The 27,644-nt window shown below is 44.9% G+C and overlaps 1 protein-coding gene across 1 annotated transcript; it reads left to right on the top strand.

Moving 5' to 3' along the window:
• The first annotated feature begins 1,893 nt into the window (after positions 1 to 1,893).
• On the top strand, positions 1,894 to 2,711 carry LOC125539790 (non-specific lipid-transfer protein 3). The gene is made up of 2 exons (XM_048703306.2): positions 1,894 to 2,345; positions 2,475 to 2,711. The coding sequence occupies exons 1-2, from the start codon at positions 2,008 to 2,010 to the stop codon at positions 2,482 to 2,484; spliced, it is 348 nt and encodes a 115-aa protein (XP_048559263.1). The 5' UTR covers positions 1,894 to 2,007; the 3' UTR covers positions 2,485 to 2,711.
• Positions 2,712 to 27,644: the final 24,933 nt, after the last annotated feature.

Below are 27,644 nucleotides of genomic sequence, written 5' to 3'. Positions count from 1 at the left end.
AGGCTTGGGAGGCTTCTGGAAAATATTCGACCAAGTCAGCTTATGCGAGTCATTTTGACGTTCGTGAACATGACCTTGCAGCAAGGATGGTTTGGGAATGCCGGGCTCCGTTGCATTGCAAGTTGTTTGCGTAGCTTGCTTTCAAGAATAGGTGTTGGACCTCTGATCAGCTGGCGAGGCGGGGATTGCCACATCAGGATGTTTGCCCGCTATGCGCTCAACTGCCGGAAACCATTGATCATCTGTTTGTTGCCTGCGGTTTCGCAAGTGTCGTCTGGCATCCGGTGTCAGCGTGGGGTATCAAGGCTTGGGCACCACAAGGAATAGATTGTCTCCTGTCGTGAACAGCTTCATTGTAGACAACACCTCCGATGAGGAAGGACCTGCATACTCTCACTCTTCTCGTGTGCCGAGAAATCTAGAGGCGCCGCAATGCAATCATCTTTTGACAATGCTTCTCCTTCCATCACGGTGGTGCTCGGCATGATCTATGAGGAGGGGCGGACTTGGGCTGCAGTGAGGTTGTTTCATGGAGACATGTCCTTATTTTTTGTCAGAGGTTGTTTAGGCGGGTCTTTAGCGAGTAATCCATGTAATCTGGGCTAAGTGCCCCGTTGTAGTTCTGTGGACGGATGTCTTGCCCTTTCTTCTATGAATATATGATACATATTCTTAATTATGCGTATTCTAGAAAAAGAAACAAGGCTTACAACATGGTCACTAAACACGGGGTTGGTCCGGCTAAAGGAGGCAAACTGGGTTCTGGTGCGGGAAAATCGCTAGTAGAATAAACACGGCGTGGCACGCCACACATAACCGACAGATGGGACCAACCTGGTAGATTACTCTAAAAATATTTGGAGTACAAAATGGGCAATTTTTTTGTTAAATGGGGCAATCTGGATGAGGAGTTGTTGTGGGCTGATTGCTATAAAAAATGTGAAAGTAAGGAGCAAAAACTGAAATTCACTCGTATTATAATGTCATGAATATGCCTTTAGAGACTAATCTAAACATATGATTTACAAATACTCCATTGAGGTTTATAAAGTTTGACTCAAGACATATAGAAAAAGTTACTTGTTTATGATGTGCAGGGAACATAATACGTACTCATTAGGAGTACGTATTACAAATACTGCGTACAAATCTTCCTGATGTACTCCGTATGAAGTCACTACAGTAGGAGTATATGATTGATGTATACTCCACTGGATTGGAGTTAAGAGAGAACCGAGAGAGAGAGAGAGAGAGACGCATGTTTCTGGCATTGATCACTCTGCACCGCCTGATCAGTACAGATGCCGGTGGAAATTAATAAGTACTTCACTAGTCATAGATCCTAACTTTGCTTTTAACGATGCATGGCATGGTAGATGGATAGATCGATCGTACACATAATTTACTCCGTATCATGTTCATGTCCGTCCCTTTTTTGTGTTGACAACGACGGCCCACCAGCTATACTGGTCCTTCGTCCAGATCTGCACACTGCACTTTTTTTTTAGTGATGAATCTGCACACTACACAGTACTGGCTCGATACAGGTTTCACACGTTCACACGAGCAAAATCACATTGGAATTATTTGCACGCAGAACTTTTGTGAATCTGCACACTACACAGTATGGACTTAACTATGTATTGGAGGAGTAGTAGATGTGAATAAAAAAGCGTCACATGCGTGCAGTGGACGCGACCGGTTGATACATCGTACGGTCGGCAGCGCCCAACAACCCTCACCTCATGCGCATGCATGCACGCCTCATTAGCTACGTAGTACGACGTACGGTGCATGCACGCACCACCGTCCGCCACCCTGGAGTGCAGTGCTGCAAGAACACCTATCTTCTTCCTAGCCATCTCTCGCCCGCCGGCTATTTATACCCCGCTCCACGGAGTTCTATTCCATCTCCACCACCACCACCACACAAGCTAATCAAGCTCTCAACTCCATCCCAGCTCCACGGTTTCCAGCAAGCAAGCCGAAGCACTAGATCCTCGATCGATGGCTCGCGTGGCACTGCTCGCCGTGTTCGCCGTGCTCGCCGCACTGGCGGTGGCGGAGATGGCGTCCGGGGCGGTGACCTGCGGCGACGTGACGTCCGCCGTCGCGCCGTGCATGTCCTACGCGACGGGGCAAGCGTCGGCGCCCTCGGCGGGGTGCTGCAGCGGGGTGAGGACCCTGAACGCCAAGGCGTCCACCTCGGCCGACCGGCAGGCGGCGTGCCGCTGCCTCAAGAAGCTGGCCGGGTCGGGCATCAGCATGGGTAACGCCGCCAACATCCCCGGCAAGTGCGGTGTCTCCGTCTCTTTCCCCATCAACACCAAAGTCGACTGCAACACGTACATCCTCCACCCCTAACTTGAAAGATTATATTATATAATTCTAAGTACTCATTGGCTATTAAACCTTAATTCGTAAGTATAAACAGTAAGATTAATCGTTGAGCTTTTGTGTCTGTGCGTTTGCAGCCTTCACTAAGTTATCTGCCAGCATCATCATCACACCAGGCTAGCTAGCCGACTCGGTGTCTACTGTTGCTGCTCCCTGCATGTGTTCGCTGTTGTTTTCTGCATGTGTTCGACCTCCATCTGTTGCCCCTGTTACAGATCGAGCAAGTGAAATAAAATAATGTGTTGAGCTTAATCTTGTACTCCTATGACATAGGCTGTTATCAATAATGATTATAAAGTAGTTTCATGCCCGCATATTGCTGCTGGAACTTTTAGCAAGTGTTATTAACGTGTTTGATACCAACACGGCACATTCGTAAATCGTAATTTTGTAACTAAGGGCAAGGGAAAAAACTTTGATGTCAACTTGCTGAATCCAGTGATGATTTTCTGACCGGCAAAGACAACATAACTAACGACTTACATATGATTCTTATACGAGACTACTTCTCATACATATGCTTGTTGTGGGGTGAAAATTGTGCAGAGGAGAATGTATGTGGTCTATCGTCCTGCCCTCTGGGGAAAGTATCATGTGATACAATGATCTCACTGCATAAAATTAAAATTCGGAAGTTTAAAAAAATCTGAAAAATTGTGAATGCTCACATATCTACAATCTCTAAAAAAAATACAAATTCTCTATCTAAATAGAAATGAAACGATAAATCTAGACGTGAATAGTGTCCAGTGGTGCAACCAAAGCAAACCCTGTGAGTTTTATTCTATTGTCTTGGTGCATTTTGTTCTATCGCCCATGTGCAGGTACGGTCTACCATAAGTCTTAATTTGTATGCTTTTACTATTCAATTTTGTCAACTGTAGTTTTAATCAAGTGCGCCAAAGTCGCAAAAGCAGAAGCTGATGCTGTATGAGGTTCTACAAACAACAACGACCTATGGGGTGCCATCGCAGCACCCCCAACGAATGTTGGGCATCTGGCAACTGTGATTCATCCTCAAATGGACATTTCAACCTTCTTTTCAAACTTCTAAATTCAAATTAAAACACACCATACGGTCCAAATGAAGTATATATTCTGAATAAACATGACGATTCACTGTGCGCATGCCATGTCGTATAACGGCAAATTTGACAATTTTGACCTCGGGACGAAATCAAATCATAGAATGAACTGCCCGTGAAACTATTTCATGCGGTTGACCTTTTCGTGTGGCGCCCAACACGCAGGCACCAAATCCTACGGTGCAGCGCCTAGTTCTGGGGCGTTGCACCTCTATCCACTCATGGCAGCCCCTGGGCCCGCACCCATCAGTGCAGCACCTCCGAGCTAGGCGTCACACATGTAATGTGCAGCGCCTAGCGCTCGGACGCTGCACTGTGACTTATCCAGCCACGGCGGCCCTCTCGTCCCCCACCCACCCCATTGCAGCAGTTACAGAAACAGATTTGTATGCGGCGGCGGCCCTCTTCTCTCCCCCTCTCAATCCCCTCTCCCAAATCCTTCAGATCTGACGATTTGGTCCGTGGATTCCTTCACCAATCCATCCTAGAAGGTACTCTCCTCCGATCCCCTTCTTTCTATCCACAAAATGTATGCTATTTTGAAGATTTTGGGGAACCCTTGTTTGATTAGATTAGATTAGAATGTTGCATGTATTACATACCTAATTTTGCAACCCTAGTTTAGTTGATTTTATTGAAAAGATATGGTTTGGATACATAGGTTGACATGTTATTTTACATGGAAAAGATATTTGTATTTAATCTTGCATGAAGTAGGCCTAGTTTAGTTTATTTGTGTTGAAATTATATTCGTATTGACAAGAATGCTTTGGATACATATGCTTTGAATTTTGCATATAGTAGGCATAATTTAGTTTATTTGTATTCAAAAGATAATCGTGTTGACAAGAAAGCTTTGTTTGAAATTTTTAGGATGGTTTGGCTTCTCGATGACCACTGGGACCATCAACACTGGTCGTACGCTATGTCGATGGAGCAGCGGGTAATAATGATAGTGGCCGGTGTTATGAATTTCGTGTTTATTTGAAACACAAATGCCCCATATGTAATTTTATGATTTGTTTATTTGTAGGAGCTTGCACCTCTGAAGCTTCGATCTCATGGGGCCAACCTTGGGGGATGCGCTATGATGAGCGATACACACCGTATGTAAGGGAGACATGACTTCTCCCTTTCATTCAATTGGTCAGCCGGTCGACACCTGCCCATAATGCTGCAACAATCACCGCGCTTATTGATCGTTGGAGGCCGGAGACACACAGTTTCCCTCTTCGGACCAGGGAGATGACCGTGACGCTCCAGGATATTGCTATGATCACCGGTCTTCCTATCGAGGGGAATCCTTTATGTATGAACACCGATTCTGATGGGTGGCATGCGCAGATGAATGCGCTTATCGGTATGGTTCCTCCGGAGCCTCGGGAACCAGAAGCAGAAGACAAGAAGAAGGAAAGAGTCGCGGCCGGTGCTTCTTTCAGTTGGATTGCATGGAACTTTGGTACTTGCCTCGAGGAAGCTAATGAGGATGAGGTCAAGACATATGCTCGTGTCTACGTGTGATACGTTATATCCCGGACTATGTTTGTTGATGGCACAGGCAAGAATGCTCCATGGATGTGGCTGAAGGCTTTGACCGTCTTCGATAGCAAATGGAGTTCGAGTTCGGCGACACTGGCTTACTTGTATAGACAGGTATGAAGTTGTTTGTTTTTCACTTCATTGCTACATTATCAATGCGATCTTCCTGTTAATTCAACCATTTTCTCTTTTTGTGCAGTTGGACGAAACCTGTTGTAGGCCATCTGGAGGTATTGGTGGTTATATGCTCGCACTTTCCATATGGAGTTGGGAGCGTTTGCCAGTTGGATGACCGACGATCATGAAGTACGAGGATTGGGACGACAAAGACGACCCACTACAGCTCCCCACTTGGGCTTACAAGTGGGATGTGTTAAATGAGACGACGGATGATCCCTCGGTCATGTACAAGTTGTACAAGAGCGAGCTGGACATGATCACGGCTGAGCAGGTGACTCGACATTGCATAAGTGATTCTCATGCTTCTATCATAACTCGAAATCAATTTTGCATTCTATGCTATTTTGTAGGTGGAATGGGAGCCGTATGGAAGAGGGGATAGTTTTGGTGACCCTATAGAGTTCAGGGTGAATCCGATGTGCACTAGGGATAGGGATCTTTGGCATATGTGGTGCCCACTCATATGCAACTGGGTGGTTGAGCTTCACCTGCCACATCGGGTGTACCGCCAGTTTGGTTTGTTCCAGCCACACCCCCGGAGTGGGAGGACACGGACAAGTTGCTACACGCGTAAAATATAATTAATCTTGAGCACTTAGCAGCTTCTCGGCGGTTTGGATGGTGCTAATATTCTATTTCTAACTTGCAAGTTGGATACGAAAAGGCAGCGGAAGATCAAGGATTGGGCCAAGCATCACAGGAAGTATGTCGTGCAGTTTGCGCTTAGTGTGGAGCAAGCTAAGGCTGGAAAACGAGCCCAGCTTCATGAGCACTGTCCAATCGCATTCAACAACTATCTCACATGGTTTCTTGCAAGTACATGTGTGGAGGTATGCAAGCCAGCATATGCTGAGGAGATTTTGGAAGATCCCACCATTTTCGATGAGCTAACTCAGCACAAGTACAACGCATTAGTCAGGAAAGGCAACTCAGTCCCTTCAGCTCCAATGATGAACTTTGTGGTATTTGTCCTTTTTGCTTTTCCATTCGCACTATTCACATCTTTGCCTGCCTAACACGTTAATGTCGTTTCTGTTCATAGTATGCCCAGATCAAGAAAGCAGCTGATGAGACCGAGACTATTTTGGAAACAATCCCAGTTGGGAAAAGCGATGGGGAAGGTGCACTTCGAGCATTCATTAAGGTTCACATCTCCTTCAAACTAGCACTTAACATGTGTTGCTACATTCGATGTCTCATTCACTTGTACATGTTGCGGCGCCAGGGCCAAAAGTTAAGGCAGCTATCAAACCTTTTCTTGTCGTGACCCCGAGTATGTATCACCAAAACGGTCTAGGTCGGCGACACCATCAGATCCCACTTCTGGCCATGGTGATCCTTTGGAGGATGAGGATGTGGGTGTGGTCACCCAAGAGGTATGGCATGAGCATATATTCAATTGCTGATGCATTGCTAACTATATCCTCACACACGGTCTTTCCATATCTTTTGTTTTTGTAATAGGTTCCTGATGATATGACCTTGGGGACCTATCAAGTTCGGTCAGCATACGATTTAAAGCCTAGGAAGGGAATCAATAAATACACACCTGAAGACTTCACCCAAAGAGGCAAAAGGACGGTCGACACCTCGCGGATGGTAGCTTTAGATGACTATGTGGATGACAGGGAGGAACCGGAGCCGGAGCTGGAGCATGTTGCTCTTCCTAGGAAGGAGAAGAAGATAGCCAACAGGAGGGGGTAGGAGCCAAAAAGCGCACAAGGAACTAGTCGTCGTCCTCTATTTGTTATGTAACTCGCCTAGTGGGCGTTTTGCTTATGTCGAACTTGTTATGTCGTTGAACTTAGAGTGGTGGTAGCTCTTAGTAATGTTGAACTTGATGTATGTCCTAGTAATGTTGAACTTGAAGTGATGGTCACTCGAAGAATTCTTGTCTTTGTTGAAGTTGAAGATGTGTTGAAAATGTCATAATGAATATCATTACTGTTTATTATGTGATGCAAGTATATGTGCTTGAAAATGTGCCAGAAATGACCCAGTATGAGGGATAAAAAAAACACCAAGTGTTGGTGTGGCGCCTAGCCCGGAGGCGCCACACGAAGCAATGCAGTGCCTAGCCACACGAAGCAATGCAGTGCCTAGCTCGTGGGCATTGCACTACTTCATGTGGCGCCTCCGTGCTAGGCGCCACACAAACACTTAGCGAATTTTTTGACCACAAACGAGATGTAAATTTTCTGTTGCTCTCTGGATAGATCTTCCCAGGCATGCAACGCCTCAGAGCTAGGCGTCACACGAAGCAGTGCAACACCTAGCTCTGAGGCGCTGCACACCTGGGAAGAGCTATCCAGAGAGCAACAGAAAGTTTGCAAGTTATAGGCTGGTGTGGCGCCTAGCCTGGAGGCGCCACACGAAGCAGTGCAACGCCCACGAGCTAGGCACTGAACTTGGACTTAGCGAATTTGTTGGCAAACCTAGTATTGTTAAGATAACATATGCACACATAGTATACATAGCAAGCAGGAAAACAACTATGAAGACAACATATGCACAAAGTACTTCATGATACATAGTAGTTCATAACACATAGTACTTCAACTTGAGGAGTAGTTCATACAACCAAATCAAGGAGGAAATACATAGTACTTAATGACACATAGTGGTTCGCAACCAAATTGAGGAGGAGTCCAAAATACATAATAGTTCATGACACATAGTAGTTCACAACCAAATCGAAGAGCATAGTTTAGAGGATAACATGATCATCGTCCACAAGCAAGTTGAAGATGACATAGCTCTATTGCGTAGAGAAAGGCATCTTTCCCTTCTTCTTCTTCCTCTCTTCTTCCTCTTCCTCCTCCCTTTTCCTTATGCGGTGAGCCTCCTTAACCACCCTCTCCATGAATATCTTGTTCTCCCTCTCTTTTTTTTTCATCTTCAAATACCCAAAGTTTCAAGGTTCTTTCTTGAAAATCCTTGAGACGCTTCTTCTGTGCCTCCTCACATTTCCTCTTCCATGCATGGTCCCTAGCACGACACTCACGGTACATTCTCTCTCTATCCTTCCTCTTCTCTTCGAGCTCCTCTTCCTTCTTCTTCTTTAGTGCGGCTGCATCCTCCTCTCTCAGCTTCTTCGCAGCCTTTTCCCACCATACTGCCATCTCATCTTCTCCTTCATTGTTGGTTTGTTGGGTTGAGATGTCGCCATACCTACAATGAGTGAAACATAATAGTTAGTAATGACAATAAGAACAAATGGAAGAACATGTACATTGCAACATATTAGTGAATAAGGACAACAAGAATATATGGAACATTATAGTTAGTGAGCAACATACGGAAATGGTCCATCGAGGTATCCAAACATTCCTCTATAACGACCTTGCCCTTGACCACCACCACGGCCAAGTCCACCACCAAGGCCAAGACCATCACCAAGGCCAAGACCATCACCACGGCCAACACCACCACCACGAGCTCTACCATCACCACCACCACGGCCTCTTGTAAGTCCTAGTTGTCGCCCTCTTTGTTGCCTAGATCCTCTTTGGCTACCACTTGGTTGGCTTGGCACTTGTTGGCTACCACTTGGTTGCCTTGGCACTTGTTGGCTACCACTTGGTTGCCTTGGCACTTATTGGCTACCACTTAGTTGCCTTGGCACTTGTTGGCTACCACTTGGTTGGCTCCCTTGTGTAGATCCTTGTTGGCTTGTGCTTGCATCATTTTTCTTGGACCTTTTCCTTGGTTGGCTACCACTTGCTTGCCTCGGCACTTATTGGATACCACTTGGTTGGCTCCCTTGTGTAGCTCCTTGTTGGCTTGTGCTTGCATCATTTTTCTTGGACCTTTTCCTTGGTTTCGTACATTTTATTTTGTTGTGGCCATGACCTTTGCATTCCCCACAATGGAGCTCTCACGAGGCTCTTGGAATCAGTCGCTGCCCGCTTCGTAGCGGCCACCATGGCCCCATCCGTCCATGTCTCCTCTAAGACGCTTTGTCTTACGTCTACCCCGTTTAACAACCTTCAACTCCGGATCCGGCCATAGTTGAATTCCATGGTACTCTGGCCATTGTGATTGGTCAAAGTATGGGTGAAAGCGGGGAGCCCATGTTTTCTTGACGGTCATGATTGAGAACTCCGACTCCCTCACGGTGAGTGGGTGATTGACGTCCACATTTCTAATGCGACCAGCGGTATACAAGTGTGAGCATGGGAGATGAAGCAACAATGGCCTCCCGTAAGAGCAATCACAATGTGTTAGCGACACCTTGAAAGCCCAGCCTCCATGTTGGCGGCCATCATTTTGTGGTTCCTCCTGGCTCTTTCACTTCGTACTTCCACTCTTCGTTGTCATATAGTATAGCTTCTTGTGAGTCTGCCTTCCGTGATTGAAATTCCAACCATTCATCAACCTTGGGTGGGAACTTGTACTTGTACTTGCGATTGTTCCCACCCGCTATTTGTGCATCCGTTTCCATGGAGTACTTTAGAAAGTACGCATTCATCTTGTCAAATGTGTATTGAACTATTGCCGTCACGGGTAATCCACGTGCACCTTTGAGCACCCTATTGAAGCATTCGGCCATATTGCTTGTCATTTGACCGTATCTTCGGCCATCTTCATCAAAAGCACATGTCCACTTGTTCCGGTATTGAATGTGCCTATTGAGAAAGTCTTGACCACCGGGATCAAGTTTTTTTTGTGCGAGCAATTTGTTGTACAAAGTGGCGAACCGCTTTTCGGAGAAAGCGAGACAACAATCTTGAAGATCATCGGCCAACTCCTTAATGCCACATGCCCTATAGAAGTTGGAACAAAAGTGCCTCATGCACCATCGATGGTGCAATGGAGCATGCCTGGGAATGTTAATCTACACCGCGTTAAGAATTCCTTGATGCCGATCTGATATGACACAAATTTCCCTCTGAGCGGGTAACACCTTCGTCCTCAAAAGACGCAAAAACCACTCCCAGTTGTCATTGTTCTCCACTTCAACCAAAGCAAATGCCAATGGCAACACCCGGTTATTGGCATCACTTGCTATCGTAACCAACAAGGTGCCCTTGTATTGTCCAGTCAAGAACGTGCCATCAATGGCAATGACCGGCCTACAGTGTTCGAAAGCCCTCACACATTGCTCGAACGCCCAAAAAGTATGGCCAAATACTCGGACTTCCCTTCCTTCATGAACCGTTGTTTTTTCCCCATGAGGCTCGACCATATGAACCATGCCCGGGTTTGTGGCGGCCATGGCTAACAATAACCTAGGGATTAGGTTGTATGATTCCTCCCAAGTACCATACAACATCTTAAATGCAGCTTGCTTCGCCTTCCATGCCTTGCCGTACTTCACCTTGTAATGAAAGATGGCTTTCACAAGGTCAATAACATGTTGGACGCTCATTGTTGGAACTGTGGATATTGAGTTGGAGAGCCTGTAAGCGATGAACTCGGACGTGAGTTGTCTGTGGTCTTGGGACACAATCTTGCCATCCACCCTTTTGCCTCGGCACATGTGAGTTGGCACACAACTCACTACATACCAAGTGGGACCTCCTTTCCATGGTCTTGCACACACAATCCATAGACATATTTCATCTTCACATGCACATGCAACCGTGTAGCGCACATTGACGTCCGAGTTCACCACCTTGTGTGGACAATAATGCGTAACCGAGCAGTTTCGAGCCACATCTTCAATTCCAAGAAGGTACGAACTTAGACCCTTTAGCAATCCCGTTCTTGCCGTCATCCAAATCACGGTGGGATCTTGGTCTAACCCTAAGAGATATACCTTGGCCACCATCTACCATGGCTTCATCCGCGAGACTAACATCCTTGAACAATGTAGTCTGATGATCATGACTGAATACCTTCTCAAAAGCTTCGGCCTCCTTCATCGCGAACCCCTCCTCATCAACTTGTTCATCGGGACCTTTGTCATCTGAATCCGATGCATAGCCACGGGAATAAGGGATTGAATGTTCCATTGTCTCTTGCAAATGATATTTGTCGAGATCACCCACATTGTTGTCATGGAGATCAACTTCATTGTCATCATCCGCATACTCATCATTCTCCTCTTGCAAAGCTTCATTTTGGTTGTTTGGAAACATTCTCAATGTTGGCCTCACTTCTTGGGTCAAAAGAGGTTCAACAATTTCATCTCGCTTCAAGGATGGGGGGATACAAGCAACCAAAGGGGAGGGGTTCCGGTTCAAGCCCAACTGCAAACTTGAATCAACCTTCTTCGTTGCAAATAACTCAAGAGCCTTGTCTAGTGGTTCGGCCACCGTCTCCTTGTATGCAACCCAACGTTGCTCCGAATTGACACGCATTGTTTTCCAACGGATGTGCATTCCAAAACCAACATTATGCCTTCCCTCCAACTCAACGATATCACTAGGGTCCATCCAATTCAACTCTTTCCTCACTTGTTGCAGGAGCTCCGCATAGCTAGGACTACTATCAAACACCATGTCAAACTCATCCGGGTCCGGTTCAATATTGCCTTTCAAGAAGGCGTCTTTGTTCCCATGATGAACAAACACACATGTTCTTCCCATCCCTATAAGCATTCAAACAACACAACGTAACATTGCTTTCATGAGTTCTAATCCAAGGATTAACACGGTATAAAAACCCTAAAATACATATGAAACAACAACCCTAACCCTAGCACCAACATAAGAACACCCATAAGAATAACCCTACCATACTAACAAGCCTAATCATAGGAAATTGGCAAACAAACATCTCACATCTCCATGCAAATCTCTAGATCCATACAAAACTAGGGTTTCCCCAAACTAGCAACAAATGAGCAATTTGTTAACATTACTTGGCTCAAAACAAGGGGATCATAGAAGATTACCTTGAGGGAGGGTTTGAGTTCGAAATCCACGGACAAAATCTTCAAATTTGCAAGATTTGGGAGAGGATTTGAGAGGGGGAGAGGGAAAGAGGTGGCAAATCTCGGGTCGGATGCTATGAGGGTAGGGGTGTGTGGGGTGGGGAGGGGGGCAGCCAACTAGTAACAGACAGTGCAGCGCCTAAGGGCTAGGCGCTGCACATTACATGTGCGGCGCCTAGCTCTGAGGCGTTGCACTGCTGGGTGCGGGCTCAGGGGCTGCCACGGTGGACAGAGGTGCAACGCCCCAGAGCTAGGCGCTGCACCGTAGGGTGTGGCGCCTGCGTGTCGAGCGTCACACAAAAAGGTCAGCCGCGTGAAATAGTTTCACGGGCAGTTCATTCTGTGATTTGATTTCGTCCCGAGGTCAAAATTGTCAAATTTGCCTTGTATAACATCGCATGTTCGTACACCATGCCGCCCTTTGCATGAAGTGGGGAATTAATGAGGCCGATACGTCGCGTCTCCCACGCTTCACGAGGAGTACATGCCCGTGGAACCCCATGTGGCGTTGCGCCCTCTCGGCGCTACTCCTTGGGAACTATCAGCTTGGCCGCTATTCGTCCTCAAGGCCGAGGGTGGCTTTAAGTTTGTGAGGGCAACAGACTCGATACCGGTGAGTTCGCCAAACTTGACGTATCTATCGAACAGTTGAGCATAATCGATGAACCTTCTATTTTGCATGTAGTTCGGCAAAAAAAAATCATTCAACGGGTCATCTAGTCCGGATGAAAAGTTGTGAATGGCTAATTAGTGTCAAAATGCCAAAGTAATGGGTGAAAATTTGAATTCACTCAAATTATGTTATGAGTATGTCTTTCGAGACAAATTTAATCATACTATTATTTATTTGTTCTCAATCAAAACGTTTGAAATATTCCTATAAGAAAATATAAATCATAGATCCCATTTTTGCTATATAATTAAAAGAAAAATATGACTTAATTACAGATGTTTTTCAACTTGGAATTTCGCATAGCAATAGAACATCACCCTCTTAACATCCCATTGTTTTTCCTTTTTTCCAACACTTTCATAGGTGGTTTTCACGAACTTTTCTTTAAATGTTGGTTTTCATGTGATCTTCTCTCATGGAAGTCAACATTTGGTGCAACCCAATGAAAACCACGCGGAAAAGATGGTTTGAAGTTTCAAGAAAATCTAAAAAAAGAGATGTTAAGAAAGTGATGTTCTATTGACATGTGAAATTCCAAGTTCAAACACATTACTGGATGAGAGCTAAAAAATAACAAAATCAACATTGAATAGTGCCAAACAATAATGTCACTATTCACTGCAAATATATTTTTCCCATAAATCGCATCATGTAATGTTTTTTAACTTGGAATCTCGCATAGCAATAGAACATCACCCGCTTAACATCCCATATTAATATTTTTCATATTTTTGAAAACTTCTAAAGATGGTTTCCACGAAAATATTGGTTTTCATATGATATTCTCTCGTAGGAGTATGCTTGATATGTGCTCCACTTGGTTGGAGTTAAGAAATAAAGCACCGCATGTGGCTGGCATTGATCACTCTGCACCGCCTGATCAGTACATTTGCCGGTGGAAATTATTACATACTCCATTCGTTCTTAAATATTTGTCTTTCTAAATATTTCAACAAGTGACTATATACAAAGCAAAATGAATGAATCTACACTTTAAAATATGTCTACATACATTTATATATAATAGTTCGTTTAAAATGCCTAAAAAGACAAATATTTAAAAACGAAGGGAGTACTTCACTAGTCATAGATCCTAGCTTTGCTTTTCTCAATGCATGGCATGGTAGATGAACATATCGATCGTACAGAAAATTTACTCCGTATCATGTTAATTAATGTCCGTCCCATTTTTGTGTTTGATAACGACGGTCCACCTACTTACCACTAGCCCGCCCTTCTTCCAGATCCGCACACTTGTGCTAGCTCGCACACAGGCTCCATACGTTCACACGAAGAAATCACATCGAAATTATTTGCATGCAGATCAGGGGCGATTTTATTGGGGGGCTTTAAAAGGCTCAAGCTGTTGGAACAGCAGCCCTCTCTCACTCTCGGCTAAAGGTAGAAGAAGACGCAAGACACAAGAAATTTCGGGCCGGCGCACGAACACCGCCACGGGTGCACGAACGTCCAAATCCTTTTTTTTACAGTGGCTACATTACTACACTCAGCTCCACTAACTTAATTAACTTGACCGACACTCACGCACTAGCTAACAACCTTATCCAGCTGATCTAATCCATGCACTAACTAACCCCATGCGAGTCACGCGCACACCACGTAGCTAGCTCCAACAGATCGCAACAGCCTCTGTGCATGCAGCTCCTTCATGTCAGGAACGCGAGCATGGACTCACGCCGACACACACCCTGTGCCCATCATGAACCAGAACTGTCGCGTTGACGCCGGTCACCACCGCACAGGCACGGGCATAGCTTATTACCAACACAAGCCTCTTCTCCAGCACTGTAAAATTTATTTCTACTACTAGTTTTAAGGCCCAGCCCAACTACTTGCAGGTCCAATCCAACACATATTTGCATGATCCAGATAGCCCAGCCCGTTCTTCATTTTTTTTCTAGATTCGTCACTGATGCAGATGCAGAAGTTTTCGCATCATATGCATGCCCCAGTAGCTACGTACGACGCACCTGCATGAACACGTGCATGCACTCACCACCGTCCGCCACCCTGCAATGCAATGCTGCAAGAACACCTACGCCAGAACGGTGGTGACCTGCGGCGACGTGGCGTCCGCGATCGCACCGTGCATGTCCTACGCGTACCCATTTGTCATTTACTCTTAAAAACATCCTCAACTGTTTGTATGTTAGCTTATTGATAAAATATGTCATGTCATCAATCAACATTTTAACATACAACAACTTCGTTAGATTGTATCTAGTTTGCTTAATAGGATGTGAGATAATAAATAAAGTGTTCTCTCATTCTACATTGGAGCTTGTGTAAGGGGTGTTGGTTTATGTACATACAACATTTCCCTCTTTCTTCATTTATTGCATAACACATCATCAAAAATTATATGTGTCAAAGTCTACCAACAACTATCTTACAACCATTAAAGATACCCTAATTTGTAAATAAATAGTGAGACTAACCGTTGAGCTTTTGTCTGTGTGTGTTTGCAGGCTTCACTAAGTTTCTATCAGCATCATCACACCAGGCTACGGATAGCTAGCCGGCTGGGGTTGTCTAGTGTTGCTGCTTTCTGCATGTGTTCTTCGTTGCTGCTTTCTGCATGTGTTTGACCTCCATCTGTTGCCCTTATTACAGATCGAGCAGATTACTGATCGAATCATCAATAAAATAATGTGTTGAGCTTTATTTTGTATGAAATTCACTCTTATCAATAATAATAATAAACTAGTTTTTTTAAAGGAATAATAAACTAGTTTCATGCCCACATGTTGCTTCGCCAGTCATACCTAGCAATGGCGGTATTTCGATATCGTTACCTTGTTGAAGGCATTGTATGATGTTGCTTAGTTCTTCTTTCAGGGTGAAAACTCAGGATTTAGTATTTGACTGAATTCGGCAACGGTGACACTTGTGTGTCCTTATCTTTTTGAAGACGTTGCTTTTGAAGAACCTACTCGCAGCCCGTGTGTTGTCACGGTAGTGCTTGGTATCATTGTTGGTTACGGCGTGCCTTAAATCTTCGTTTTTTGCTTCTGTTATTTTTTCTCTTATTTTTTTTTACTGTGTGCATTTGTTGCATTTGTTCTATCCAAAGTAAGCCCAGTGTAGGTCTACCATAAGTCTTAATAATCTATATGCTTTTGCTATTGAATTTTGTGAAATGTATTTTCAAACTCATGAAGATCAAATCCACCCAAGGTGCCAAAAGTGGAAGATGATGCTCTATGGGGTTCTATAGTTGTTCCAGTGCCAAAAAATACATTGAAGGTTGCAAACATCAAGACCTCGACATCGCCCAGTGAGGATGATGAACTCTGGGATTCAATAGCTACACCTCCACCAAAATACCCTAGGAAGCCTTTGAAGCCAGCAACTAAAAACAACGACGACCTATGGGTGCCATCGCATCACCCCACCATAAACGAAAGCTAGGCATCTAGCATCATCAAGGCAACTCTAATCCATGCCCAGAAGTTAGTGCCCAAAAATCAATCCCCAAAACGTAACTCCGAAAATTCCTAGGTATTGGGAGGGTTCCATCTAACCTACCCTCAAAACTTAGTTCATAAAAGTTTCCTTTACCTTTTCCCAATTTGTTTTGGTAAGTTTTAGACCCCATTTGAACGGATTTCCACAACATAGTAGTTCAAACATTGATGTCAATGATGCAAATATTTGAACAATATTTCAAACTCATTCTTTTCAAACTTATAAATTCAAATTTAAACACTACATGGGTTCTAAATGAAGCAAATGTTCTAATTCATGACAGATTTATTGTCCAAGACATTGCTAGTGGTGCTTCATAAGGTCTTCCTGTAGTATCACATGAGTTTGCTTATCTTTGATTTGCTGATGCAGTTCAAGAAACCTAGAGTCTAGATGCATTACACAGAGGTGTGAAATGATCTTGATTGGGATCAAAATCCAAGTTGTGTGGTTGGCATCTCTCATTTTCTATGATCATGTTGTGAAAGATCACACAACATGTCATGATCATCCATGGTGCTTTTTGTGTTCCAATATGTAGAGGTCTACGAATAATTGCAAAACAAGCTTGCGACACACCAAAAGCCCTCCCAACATCTTTTCTCACAGATTCTTGAGCGAAGACAAGGTGAGCTCTCTTGTTGCCTTCTACATTTAAATTTGTCTTGACAAATGAGGACCATGATGGGTAGGTACCATCTGCTAGATCATAGCCCTTATCACACTTGTGACCGGTCACTTCCAAGTTGGAATGTGGAGTTTCCCCTACAACAAGCCTTACAAAAAGATGAGTTCTTTGCAAGACATTGTTTTTATTGTGAGGTCTAAGCATACCAAAGTAACAATGCCAAATCCATTGATCATCGGAGGCAACAACTTTGAGTATGATGGTCAGGTCATGGAAATGCCTAGTAAACTGCCCACTCCATCTCGTAGGACAATTCTTCGATGTCCATTCCATGCAATTGATGTTTCCAAGCATCCTAGGGAACCCTCTCATTGCATCAATCACTAGTAGAAAACAGGGCTTTGGTCCAAGCTCGATCTACACATTAGTCCCAGTTGCATTACGAACCGGGACTAATGTGAGCATTAGTCCCGGTTCGAGCAGTTAGGGTGCCGGGCAGGCATTAGTCCCGGTTCACATGGGACCTTTAGTCCTGGTTGGAGACACCAACCGGGACTAAAGGGTGCGATGCCCTTTATAGTCCCGGTTGGTATCTCCAACCGGGACTATAGATTAGACCTTTAGTCCCGGTTGGAGCCACCAACTGGGACTAAAGGGGTTGAGGCTTTAGTCCCGGTTGGTGTCTCCAATAGGGACTAAAGGTTAGACCTTTAGTCCCGGTTGGAGCCACCAACTGGGACTAAAGGGGTTCTTAAATTTGTTTTTTGTTTTTGTTTTTAGTTTCTGTTTTAAATTGCTTATATCTTTTAGGATATTTGATGTTTTTGAGTGATTCTTTTTGCATTAGATTCAAAATTTTGTCTAGTTTCTGTTTGTGCCATTAGTTTTCAAATTTAAATGATTTAAATTTGAATTTGTTCAAAATGCTTAAAACCCTAGATTGTGAATAATTTGAGTTTAAAAATAGTTTTAAATTTAATTCTTTTTCCTCCTAGCCACGTGTTAGATTGTTGTCACAGTAAGATTTATTTGGTTGTTTTTAGAACAATTTAAATTAGGACTTTAATTAAAAAAGTATTGTTTTGCTTATATAGTTGTTTTAGTCCTTAGTTAGTTCTTTCTGTAGATTTTAACATGTTGTAATATGCTTCTGTTAGACAACAGTAGATAAATTTTTACAAATAATTAATATTAATTTTGCTACTGTTTTGTATTAATAGTTGTTTAGCCTTTAATAATAGTTGATAAAATTAGTTTTGCTATATCAAAAAGTAATTCTTTTTGCCACTTCAATAGAATGTGACTCTAGCTTGGTTAACCTTAGTTGTGACTCTGGCTGGGACGGTGCTAGCAGATGTAGTCGACGGTAGGACTTGATGGACACCATCCCGGACTAAAGGGGTCCTGCAATTTTCAAACTCTACCCCCCTATCGCCATTTCAGTTTTGAAAAAAAAAAGAAAAAGATAAAAACTTCAAAAATTAAAATCCTTCGAGATGTAGTTATGTTACTCATCTACTAGTTAGGAAAATTAAAAAACACAAATTTCGTCATGGTTTGCAAAAAGGTGTTATGAAAAAGTAAAACGGATATAACTTTTGCACACGGTATCGAAAAAAACGTATAAGATATCAAAATGTTCAGCACGAGAAGCCGGTTCCGATTTTGACGGTCGTAGGCTGTTTTGCAAATGTTTAGAATCCTCAAATTCTGAAAGGAAAAAAGTTATCCTCAACTTTAAGTTTTTTGAATTTTTGGTCAAACTACTTATTCAAGAAATATTAGTGTTACTAAATAATTATTGTTTTTTTAGAATAATAGTTTCAAACTCAAACGGTGAAACGTGTGACTTGATGCTCAAGTTCAACTCATAATGGTTAATAGGATTGACAGCTTACTATTGTCAGGAAAACAACAAGTACAGACTTGGAAACAAAGGGGAATAGAACTCGGAAGTTAAGCGTGCTTAGGCTGTAGTAGTGAGAGGATGGGTGACCGATCGAGAAGTTAGACGATTTGGAATGAGTGCTCCACACTTGAGCAGTGATGAGGGGTGATTAGATTAAATTGTTAAATAATTCAGAAATATAAAAATCGGAAAAAGTTCAAAAAAATAAAATAAAATTCAAAAAATTCCTTTAGTCCCGGTTGGTAGCACCAACCGGGACTAAAGGTCCTCCAGCCCCGCTCCAGACAGCGGCCACGTGGAGCTCCTTTAGTCCCGGTTCGTAACAACCGGGACTAAAAGTCATGGCCATTAGTCCCGATCGTTTTGTCCTGGTTGCAGAACAGGGACTAAAGGCCCACTGGAACCGGTAGTAATGTCATGTTTTCTACTAGTGAATATCCAGTAGCCTTAGTGTGTCATTTTCATTGGATGTTATTAGGTACTATTCTCCGAACATCTCAACCACATGCTTTGCAAACCTCTTCATACACATAATGATAAGATCTTTGAAAATTTGGACATATTCATATGCCAAGTCACTTGGGACTGCATATGCCAATACATGCATTGTTGCACAACAATTCTAAATTGCACTCACACTAAGTTTTCTCGCAGCATCCACCTTTTGCAAGAGACAACACTAGTGAAGAACCGGGCAATAGCACCGGTTCGTAAGGCCCTTTAGTGCCGGTTTGGTAACCGACGCTAAAGTGTAGGCACTAAAGCCCCCCCCCTTTAGTACCGGTTCAGCACGAACCGGTGCTAAAGGGCAATCACGTGGCATGAGCCAGCTTCGGGGGCAGGGAGCCCTTTAGTACCAGTTGGTGTCACCAACCGGTATTAAAAGGTTGGGGGGGGGGTTGGGTTTATGATTTCTTTTTCATTTAATTTTGTGTTTTCCATTTAATTCTTATTTGTTTGCTGGTATTTTACGATACTACATATTGTACACGTTATGCATATATATAAATAGAATTTCTAGTAGAACCGATCATAATATATATATATATATATATATCATCGAATGTCTCACAACCACCATTAATTAATTCACACATATATACACACATGTATATATATATATATATATACAATTTCTCCTAATTGGTGCATTCGGAGCCAGTGGCATTAGCCTAATTGGTGCCTTCGGAGCACGATAACAATTGGAAGTGGTTCATGGGGCGGTAGCGGGTAATAGTATTCTCCTTTGGGATCTATGACCTGGTCGAACAAAAATCCCGCTATTTCCTCTTGAATTGCTTCTATGCGGTCCTCTGTTAGGAGCTTCTCCCGCACCTCTTTGAACTGTTAAGAAGGAGATCAATATGCATGTCTATTAGTTGTGTGACTAGATATCGATAATGGTGTAAAAATTGTGAATAGTGTTCTGACAAACGTACCCACTCCTGTCTTTGAGATTTGCTCCTTTCGGACGCCATCGTGCGAATGTTCTCGCAAACGTAGTATGCACACAGATTATTCCCCGGCGCCTGCTTCAGGGCCTTTACGAGAATGGAATTTGATTAGATAATAATTAATCAAGCATGATAATTAAAGATATGACAGCTAGCTAGTACTACTTAATTACTTACCTGGGGTCAATACCATTTCAGATTTTGTTTCCATGGGCCTGGAGTGACCCTGATGAACTTTGCCCAAGCCCTTCCCGCCGACAAAGAAAATGAATAAATGGGTTATTAAATAGTTGTTATCAGGAAATGACGAACTAATTAAATAGGTCAAGATATAGTTAATAATGATTGAAATTACCTGTTGACTATCCCCTTCACGATGGTGTAGTCACTTGCTTTCTTAAGTAGTGAGTCTAGTACTTCAACTATTCCTTCATCAACTTTAATGATTAACAAGATCCAGTGAAATCTGCATGCACACACGTTTGCATGTCTTAATTAAGCGGGCATATGTAAGCAAAAACATGTAGCTAGCTAGTAGGCAAAAACAGAATTTGTAGTACAAGACAGTGTGACTCACTCGAAGTTGTAAGGAAGTAATATATCTTCATTGTATTTGAGGTGCTTGAAGAACTCTAGCATGCTTTCCTCTATACTTTTTTCGTAATATGAATCTATTTTCCATGTGTATTCATTAATGGTATTTGGGTCAACGAACCCAATGGCATAGAGTCCACCTTTTTTCATTTCATAAATCTTCATCCTGCATAATACCACAGAAAAGAATATAGTGAGGATAATTACAGGTAATGATTGATCAAAATGATCACTACAGCTAGCTTGAGACTTAAATTACAGAAAGAAATCACTTACAGACAATAGCAACTGACGATAGATTTGTCGAGTGCGTCTTGATTGTATAGTTGAAATAGTTCTGAACACTCAACGGTCACAAATTTCTCATGGTAGTAATGATCCTTCTTGACATTCACCATGAGGGACTCTCGATTGGAAATCTTGGTAATGTCCATGTACCATTGATGCAATTCATACATTCTTGTTGGGAGCTTAGTGACCTTGTCTGGCTCGACCAAAGGTTGGCCCGGGACATATTTCTGTTTTATTTCCTCCTCTCTAGTCGGAGACATGGGCTCGATATCGAGGAGTTGTCCAACAGTGATCCCGATCGTTTCAGCCTGCGGAATATGCTCCTCGGTTATTACCACATTGCCCACCCCGGGAACGTTAATGGTTTGCCCACAATAATATTGGGCGCGCCTACTCTCATGTGTTGTTGGCACAACAAGCGGGGGGATTGATTGCGCTGCCTGTTCTCCCAGCTGGGGAACTGTTTTACCGCTCCTTTTGCCAGCTGATTTGCTCGAGCTCGAGCTCGCCTCTTTCTGTAGACGTGCTCGATTTAACTTCTTGATGTGGCGCTCATAGTCTGTGTCAACAGGCTTGGGAGCTGGTGCTCTAGCCATATGAATGAAGTGGTCAATCTTTTCCACAGGCACTTTCTCCCTTGGCGGCGGTGGCAGTTTCGGTGCAAAATGGGCTTCCACCTTGGCCTTCGATATGGCTATGTTTTCCTCCTCAGACCTGTCGTAAGGCCTCTGCGGAAGAGGCGCGAGGCTTGGACCATATTGAAATCGCTTGCCTCCGCCTGTACCCCCAGTACTACCTCGACTTGTACCGCTACGCATCATAGTTGAGGCGGATCTCTTCCGTAATTGCTGAGGCAGCAAAGACGGCTGACGTGGCTGAGTTGGAGGAGGAGGAGTGGCCTGAAGTTGTGCCGGACTTGGAGGAGGAGTGGCATGAAGCTGTGCCGGACTTGGAGGAGGAGTGGCCTGACGCTTTGTCGGACTTGGAGGAGGAGGAGTGGCCTGAAGCTGTGCCGGACTTGGAGGAGGAGTGGCCTGACGCATTGGTGGACTTGGAGGAGCGGGAGTCTGCTGACTCGGTGGCGGACTTCGACGAGGAGTCGGATGACCCAGTGTCGGTGGCCTTCGAAAGATGATGCAATCCTTTCTCCATAGGATGATACGATGGTTGGCCTCTCCCAGTGTGTGCTCATCGTCACCTCCAGGAATGTCAAGCTCTAGCCCTGAATATTGGTCCACCACCTCATCAACCAAGACACGAGCATAGCCCGCTGGAATCGGGTTGCAATGGAAGGTTGCCTCGGGGGGATTTGTAAAAGCAAGGGCGTCCGCCACCTTCATGGATATGTTCTTCATTTTGAAGTGTAGCTCGCAGTTAGTGTTCTCCATGATGTCATCCACTGGGTAGCTATCCAGCAATGCGTCGCCCGGGGCGGAACCTGTTGGAGAACGTTGCAGAAAACAAAAACTTTCCTACTCGTTTCACCAAGATCCATCTAGGAGTTCATCTAGCAACAAGTCATCGGATGCATCGACATACCTTTGTAGATCGCATGCGGAAGCGTTCAAAGAACGGTGATGATGTAGTCGAACACGACGTGATCCAAATCACCGATGACCAAGCACCGAACGGACGGCACCTCCGCGTTCAACACACGTACGGGACGGGAGACGTCTCCTCCTTCTTGATCCAGCAAGGGGAAAGGAGAGGTTGATGAAGATCCAGCAGCACGACGGCGTGGTGGTGGATGCAGGGCGTCACAGTAGCAGGGCTTCGCCTATACTACGAGAGAGAGACGTAACGGGGAGAGAGGGAGGCGCCAGGGGCTGGTGTATGAAGTCCCTCCTCTCCCCCACTATATATAGGGGTGCTAGGGGGGCGCCGGCCCTAGGAGATGGAATCTCCTAGGGGGGGCGGCGGCCAAGGGTGGGGGGCTTGCCCCCCAAGCAAGGGGGCGCCCCCTTTAGGGTTTCCCCTCAACCCTAGCCGCATGGGCCCTAGGGGAGTGGCTCCCCAGCCCACTTTGGGCTGGGTTCTCTCCCACTTCAGCCCATGGGGCCCCCCGGGATAGGTGGCCCCACCCGGTGGACCCCCGGGACCCTTCCGGTGGTCTCGGTACAATACCGGTGACCCCGAAACTTGTCCCGATGGCCGAAACAGCACTTCCTATATATAATTATTTACCTCCGGACCATTCCGGAACTCCTCGTGACGTCCGGGATCTCATCCGGGACTCCGAACAACATTCGGGTTACTTCATATACATATCTTCACAACCCTAGCGTCACCGAACCTTAAGTGTGTAGACCCTACGGGTTCGGGAGACAAGCAGACATGACTGAGACGACTCTCCGGTCAATAACCAACAGCGGGATCTGGATACCCATGTTGGCTCCCACATGCTCCACGATGATCTCATCGGATGAACCACGATGTCGAGGATTCAATCAACCCCGTATGCAATTCCCTTTGTCAATCGATATGTTACTTGCCCGAGATTCGATCGTCGGTATCCCAATACCTCGTTCAATCTCGTTACCGGCAAGTCACTTTACTCGTACCGTAATGCATGATCCCGTGACCAGACACTTGGTCACTTTGAGCTCATTATGATGATGCATTACCGAGTGGGCCCAGTGATACCTCTCCGTCATACGGAGTGACAAATCCCAGTCTTGATCCATGTCAACCCAACAGACACTTTCGGAGATACCCGTAGTCTACCTTTATAGTCACCCAGTTACGTTGTGACGTTTGGTATACCCAAAGCACTCCTACGGTATCCGGGAGTTACACGATCTCATGGTCTAAGGAAAAGATACTTGACATTGGAAAAACTCTAGCAAACGAACTATACGATCGTGTGCTATGTTTAGGATTGGGTCTTGTCCATCACATCATTCTCCTAATGATGTGATCTCGTTATCAATGACATCCAATGTCCATAGTCAGGAAACCATGACTATCTGTTGATCAATGAGCTAGTAAACTAGAGCCTTACTAGGGACATGTTGGTGTCTGTTATTCACACATGTATTACGATTTCCGGATAACACAATTATAGCATGAATAAAGAAAATTATCATGAATAAGGAAATATAATAATGATGCTTTTATTATTGCCTCTAGGGCATATTTCCAACAGAACCCATGCTGCTTCTCGGCATGGATGGGACGGTGCTATCCAATGGTGGATCATCCGCTAGCTGCTGAGACCTCCTTTGCTGGCTAAGTGAGTCGATCTGCTCCTGCTGCCGCTGGAATTTGACTGCCAAGTCCTCGTGCGCTGATTCTAGGCCTTGAAGGCGTTCATAGTCTAGATTCCTCTGCTCCTCCTCCATCTTCCTCTTCTTCTCCTCCGCAATCTTCTTTCTCGCACGGGTTCTGTAGTCGGCGTTCCAGTCCGAAAACCCCTCATACCACGGAATAGTGCCCATGCCTCGTGTTCTTCCCGGGTGTTCAGGATTTCCCAGGGCACGCGTAAGCTCGTCGTTCTCTCTATTGGGCTCGAACACCCCCGATCGAGCCTCTTCTATTGCAACAAGTAGCTTATCTTCGGCTCCGTCCAGACATGCCTTCTTCGAAACTTTGCATGTCTTCGGGTCCAACTCCCCCCCATGCGCATAGAACCAAGTCCTGCACCTGGGGGGCAGCTCAATGTTTCTGGAGTGACACCTACATCTAGCATCTCTTTCTCAGACTTATCCCACTTAGGCATTCCCACCGCATAGCCACCTGGCCCCAGCTTATGGAACTTATCCTTTTTTGCGGCATTGGCCTTGTTTATTCTCGACCGTACCTTAGATAATTCCGAATCCTTGAATTTCACCAAACCGTCCCAATGAGCACTTTGCTTCTCTAGTGTTCCCTCGAATACTGGAGTCTTCATTCCTCCCTTGACGTACTTGGCCCATTCACGAATCTTGTGGTTCTTGAATGCAACCGCCATCTTCCTAAGAGCAGCGTCCTTGACTTTCTCCACATTTGCATCTGTGAAATGATCTGGTAGGGTGAAATGTTCCATGAGCGTTTCCCAAAGCAGAAGTTTTTGTCTGTCGTCGACAAAAGTAACTCCTGGACGTGGCTTTGCTGGCTCTCTCCATTCTTGAAGGGAGATCGGGAGTTGGTCCTTCACAAGAACTCCGCACTGACGAATGAACTTGTCCGCAATCTTCTTAGGCGCTAATGGTTCGCCATTAGGTTTGATGGCCTCGATATTGTACTTTATGCCCTCCTTCAACTTTTTGTTCGGGCCTCGTTTCCTGTTGCCTGAAGATTTGCTCGATCCGGATGGCTGAAAGAAGAAAGATTGATTCGTTAATATATCTTCAAGTCATTTAAAACATGTGATGATCGCCAGATGCCTTCTTATATAAATATATATACCTCGCCGGTCTTTGTTGTTTCAAGATCAACATTTTCTTCGTCATGTTCATAGTTCATGACTTCATCAATTCGGTCGTCGCGATCGAATATCATATCACCCTCCCCGGTGTTGTTTAGATATTCGGAGCCGTCATAATCTTCTTCATTCTGATCATCATCTGGCCCGCGAGGATTGCGTATGATATTGAACAGGGCCTCTTCTCCCTCTCTGTCGGTATTGTCCGCCATAGGTTTTGTTTAACTAATCCAAAAGAAATATATTCAAATTACAATGCATGGACGCAGTCAATTAATAAGGAAAAACTGAATCAATCATAGTACATAATAAGCATCATCGAATATAATCTCGAATACGTCGTCTCGAATAATAGATATAATCTTGAATACATCATCTCGAATAATAGATATAATCTCGAATACATCGTCTCGAATAATAGATATAATATCGAGTACATCACTAGCTAGCTAGCTAGCTAGCAAGCTAATAAAGATCGAATACTACAGAGTAATCTAGGCCACTCGCGGTTCCTGAGGTGCAGGCGGTGGACACCCAAAGAGAAGGAACCATCACTAGATCATAGCTCGGGTGATCTCCCAAAAGAACCTGTCAGGTATTGGAGAACCTGACATCCATAGCAGCCATGTAGCGATGGACGTGCTCGTCCTCCTCCCTGACACGGCGACGTACCACCTCCGGCGGGGCCGGCTCCCTCCGCACGAAAGTGGCCCACGCGAACGCCATCAAAGGAGATGAGGGTCGACGACGGGACCCGGGGCCGGGTTCCTCACCAAGCGTCGCGCCCCTGAAGGTAGCACCTCCCAGTGCCAGCCCGGTGGAGCCCAGTCCCGGACATGGGTCCTCTGAAGCAGGACGTCGTCGTGAACGGGTCGACGGCGAGGATGCGGGCCGGGCATCGTCGACAACAAATACTATATGCCGCAAAAGTAAAGTAACATTTTTTAAAGATGGATTGTGATTTCATATATGCAAATTCTAAATTTTATAACTAAAACTAACATTTCTAATATTTCTATAACTAAAACTAACATTTCTAATATTTCTTTAACTAAAAAACATTTCTATATAACTAACATTTCTATATAACTAACATTTCTAATATAACTAACATTTCTAATATTTCTATATAACTAACATTTCTATAACTAAAACTAATATTTCTAATAATTCTGTAACTAAAAAACAGAAAGATTGCTAATAATTCTATAACAATGTGTGTGTGTGGTTGGCGGCCGGGGCAGGAGCTCACCGGCGAGGCGCGACGACGGTGGGCGGCGACGGGGACGGAGACGGAGACGGGGACGGGGCGGCGACGACGGGGACGGGGACGACGGGAGGACGCGGCACGGCGCGGCGACAGAGCGCGGCGCGGCGCGGCGACGGGGACGATGGGGACGGGGACGGCGACGGCGATGGCGATGGCGACGGACGGCGACGGGGACGGCGACGGCGATGGCGACGAACGGCGACGGGGGCGGCGACGAGGGGCAGCAGCGACGGGGCAAAAGAGAAAGAAGCAGGGAGAGATGAGAAACTGACAATTTTTTTTTGAAGTGTTTTCTTATATAGAACCCACCTTTAGTACCGGTTGGAGCCACCAACCGGTACTAAAGGTCTGTTTTGGCCAGGCGAAGCGGCGGGAACCGCACCCCCTTTAGTACCGGGTCGTGGCGCCAACCGGTACTAAAGGCCCCCCCTTTAGTACCGGTTGGATCCATGACCCGGTATTAAAGGGTGTGTGCTGCCAGGCGAGGGGCGCAAAAGTTTAGTCCCACCTCGCTAGCCGAGGGGCACTCGCACCTGCTTATAAGCCCCGCCGTCGCTGCTGTCTCGAGCTCCTCTCTTAAGCAGGCCTTCTGGGCCTACCTCTGCTGCGATGCCCTGTTGGGCCTACTAGGCTAGCAGGCCTGCATCCTGGCCCAACTAGAATTTGGGTTTCTAGTCGTATGCAGGCCGCTATGGCCCAGTAGGTGGGCTTTTTTCTTATTTTTTTGCTTTATTTATTTTTGTTTTATTTATTTTTGAGTTGTTTTTTGCTGTATTTAGAGTTTCTTTGTAAATATTTTTGCTTTAGGTACAAAAAATTACAAACTTTCTGTTAGTACCGGTAGTTTACAAAT

Source organism: Triticum urartu, chromosome 2A, assembly GCF_056163025.1.
Source record: "Triticum urartu cultivar PI428250 chromosome 2A, HENAU_Tu73, whole genome shotgun sequence".
Taxonomy (NCBI): Eukaryota; Viridiplantae; Streptophyta; class Magnoliopsida; order Poales; family Poaceae; genus Triticum; species Triticum urartu.
Note: the sequence above shows the minus strand (reverse complement) of the source record. Positions and strands in the feature narration are given on the sequence as shown.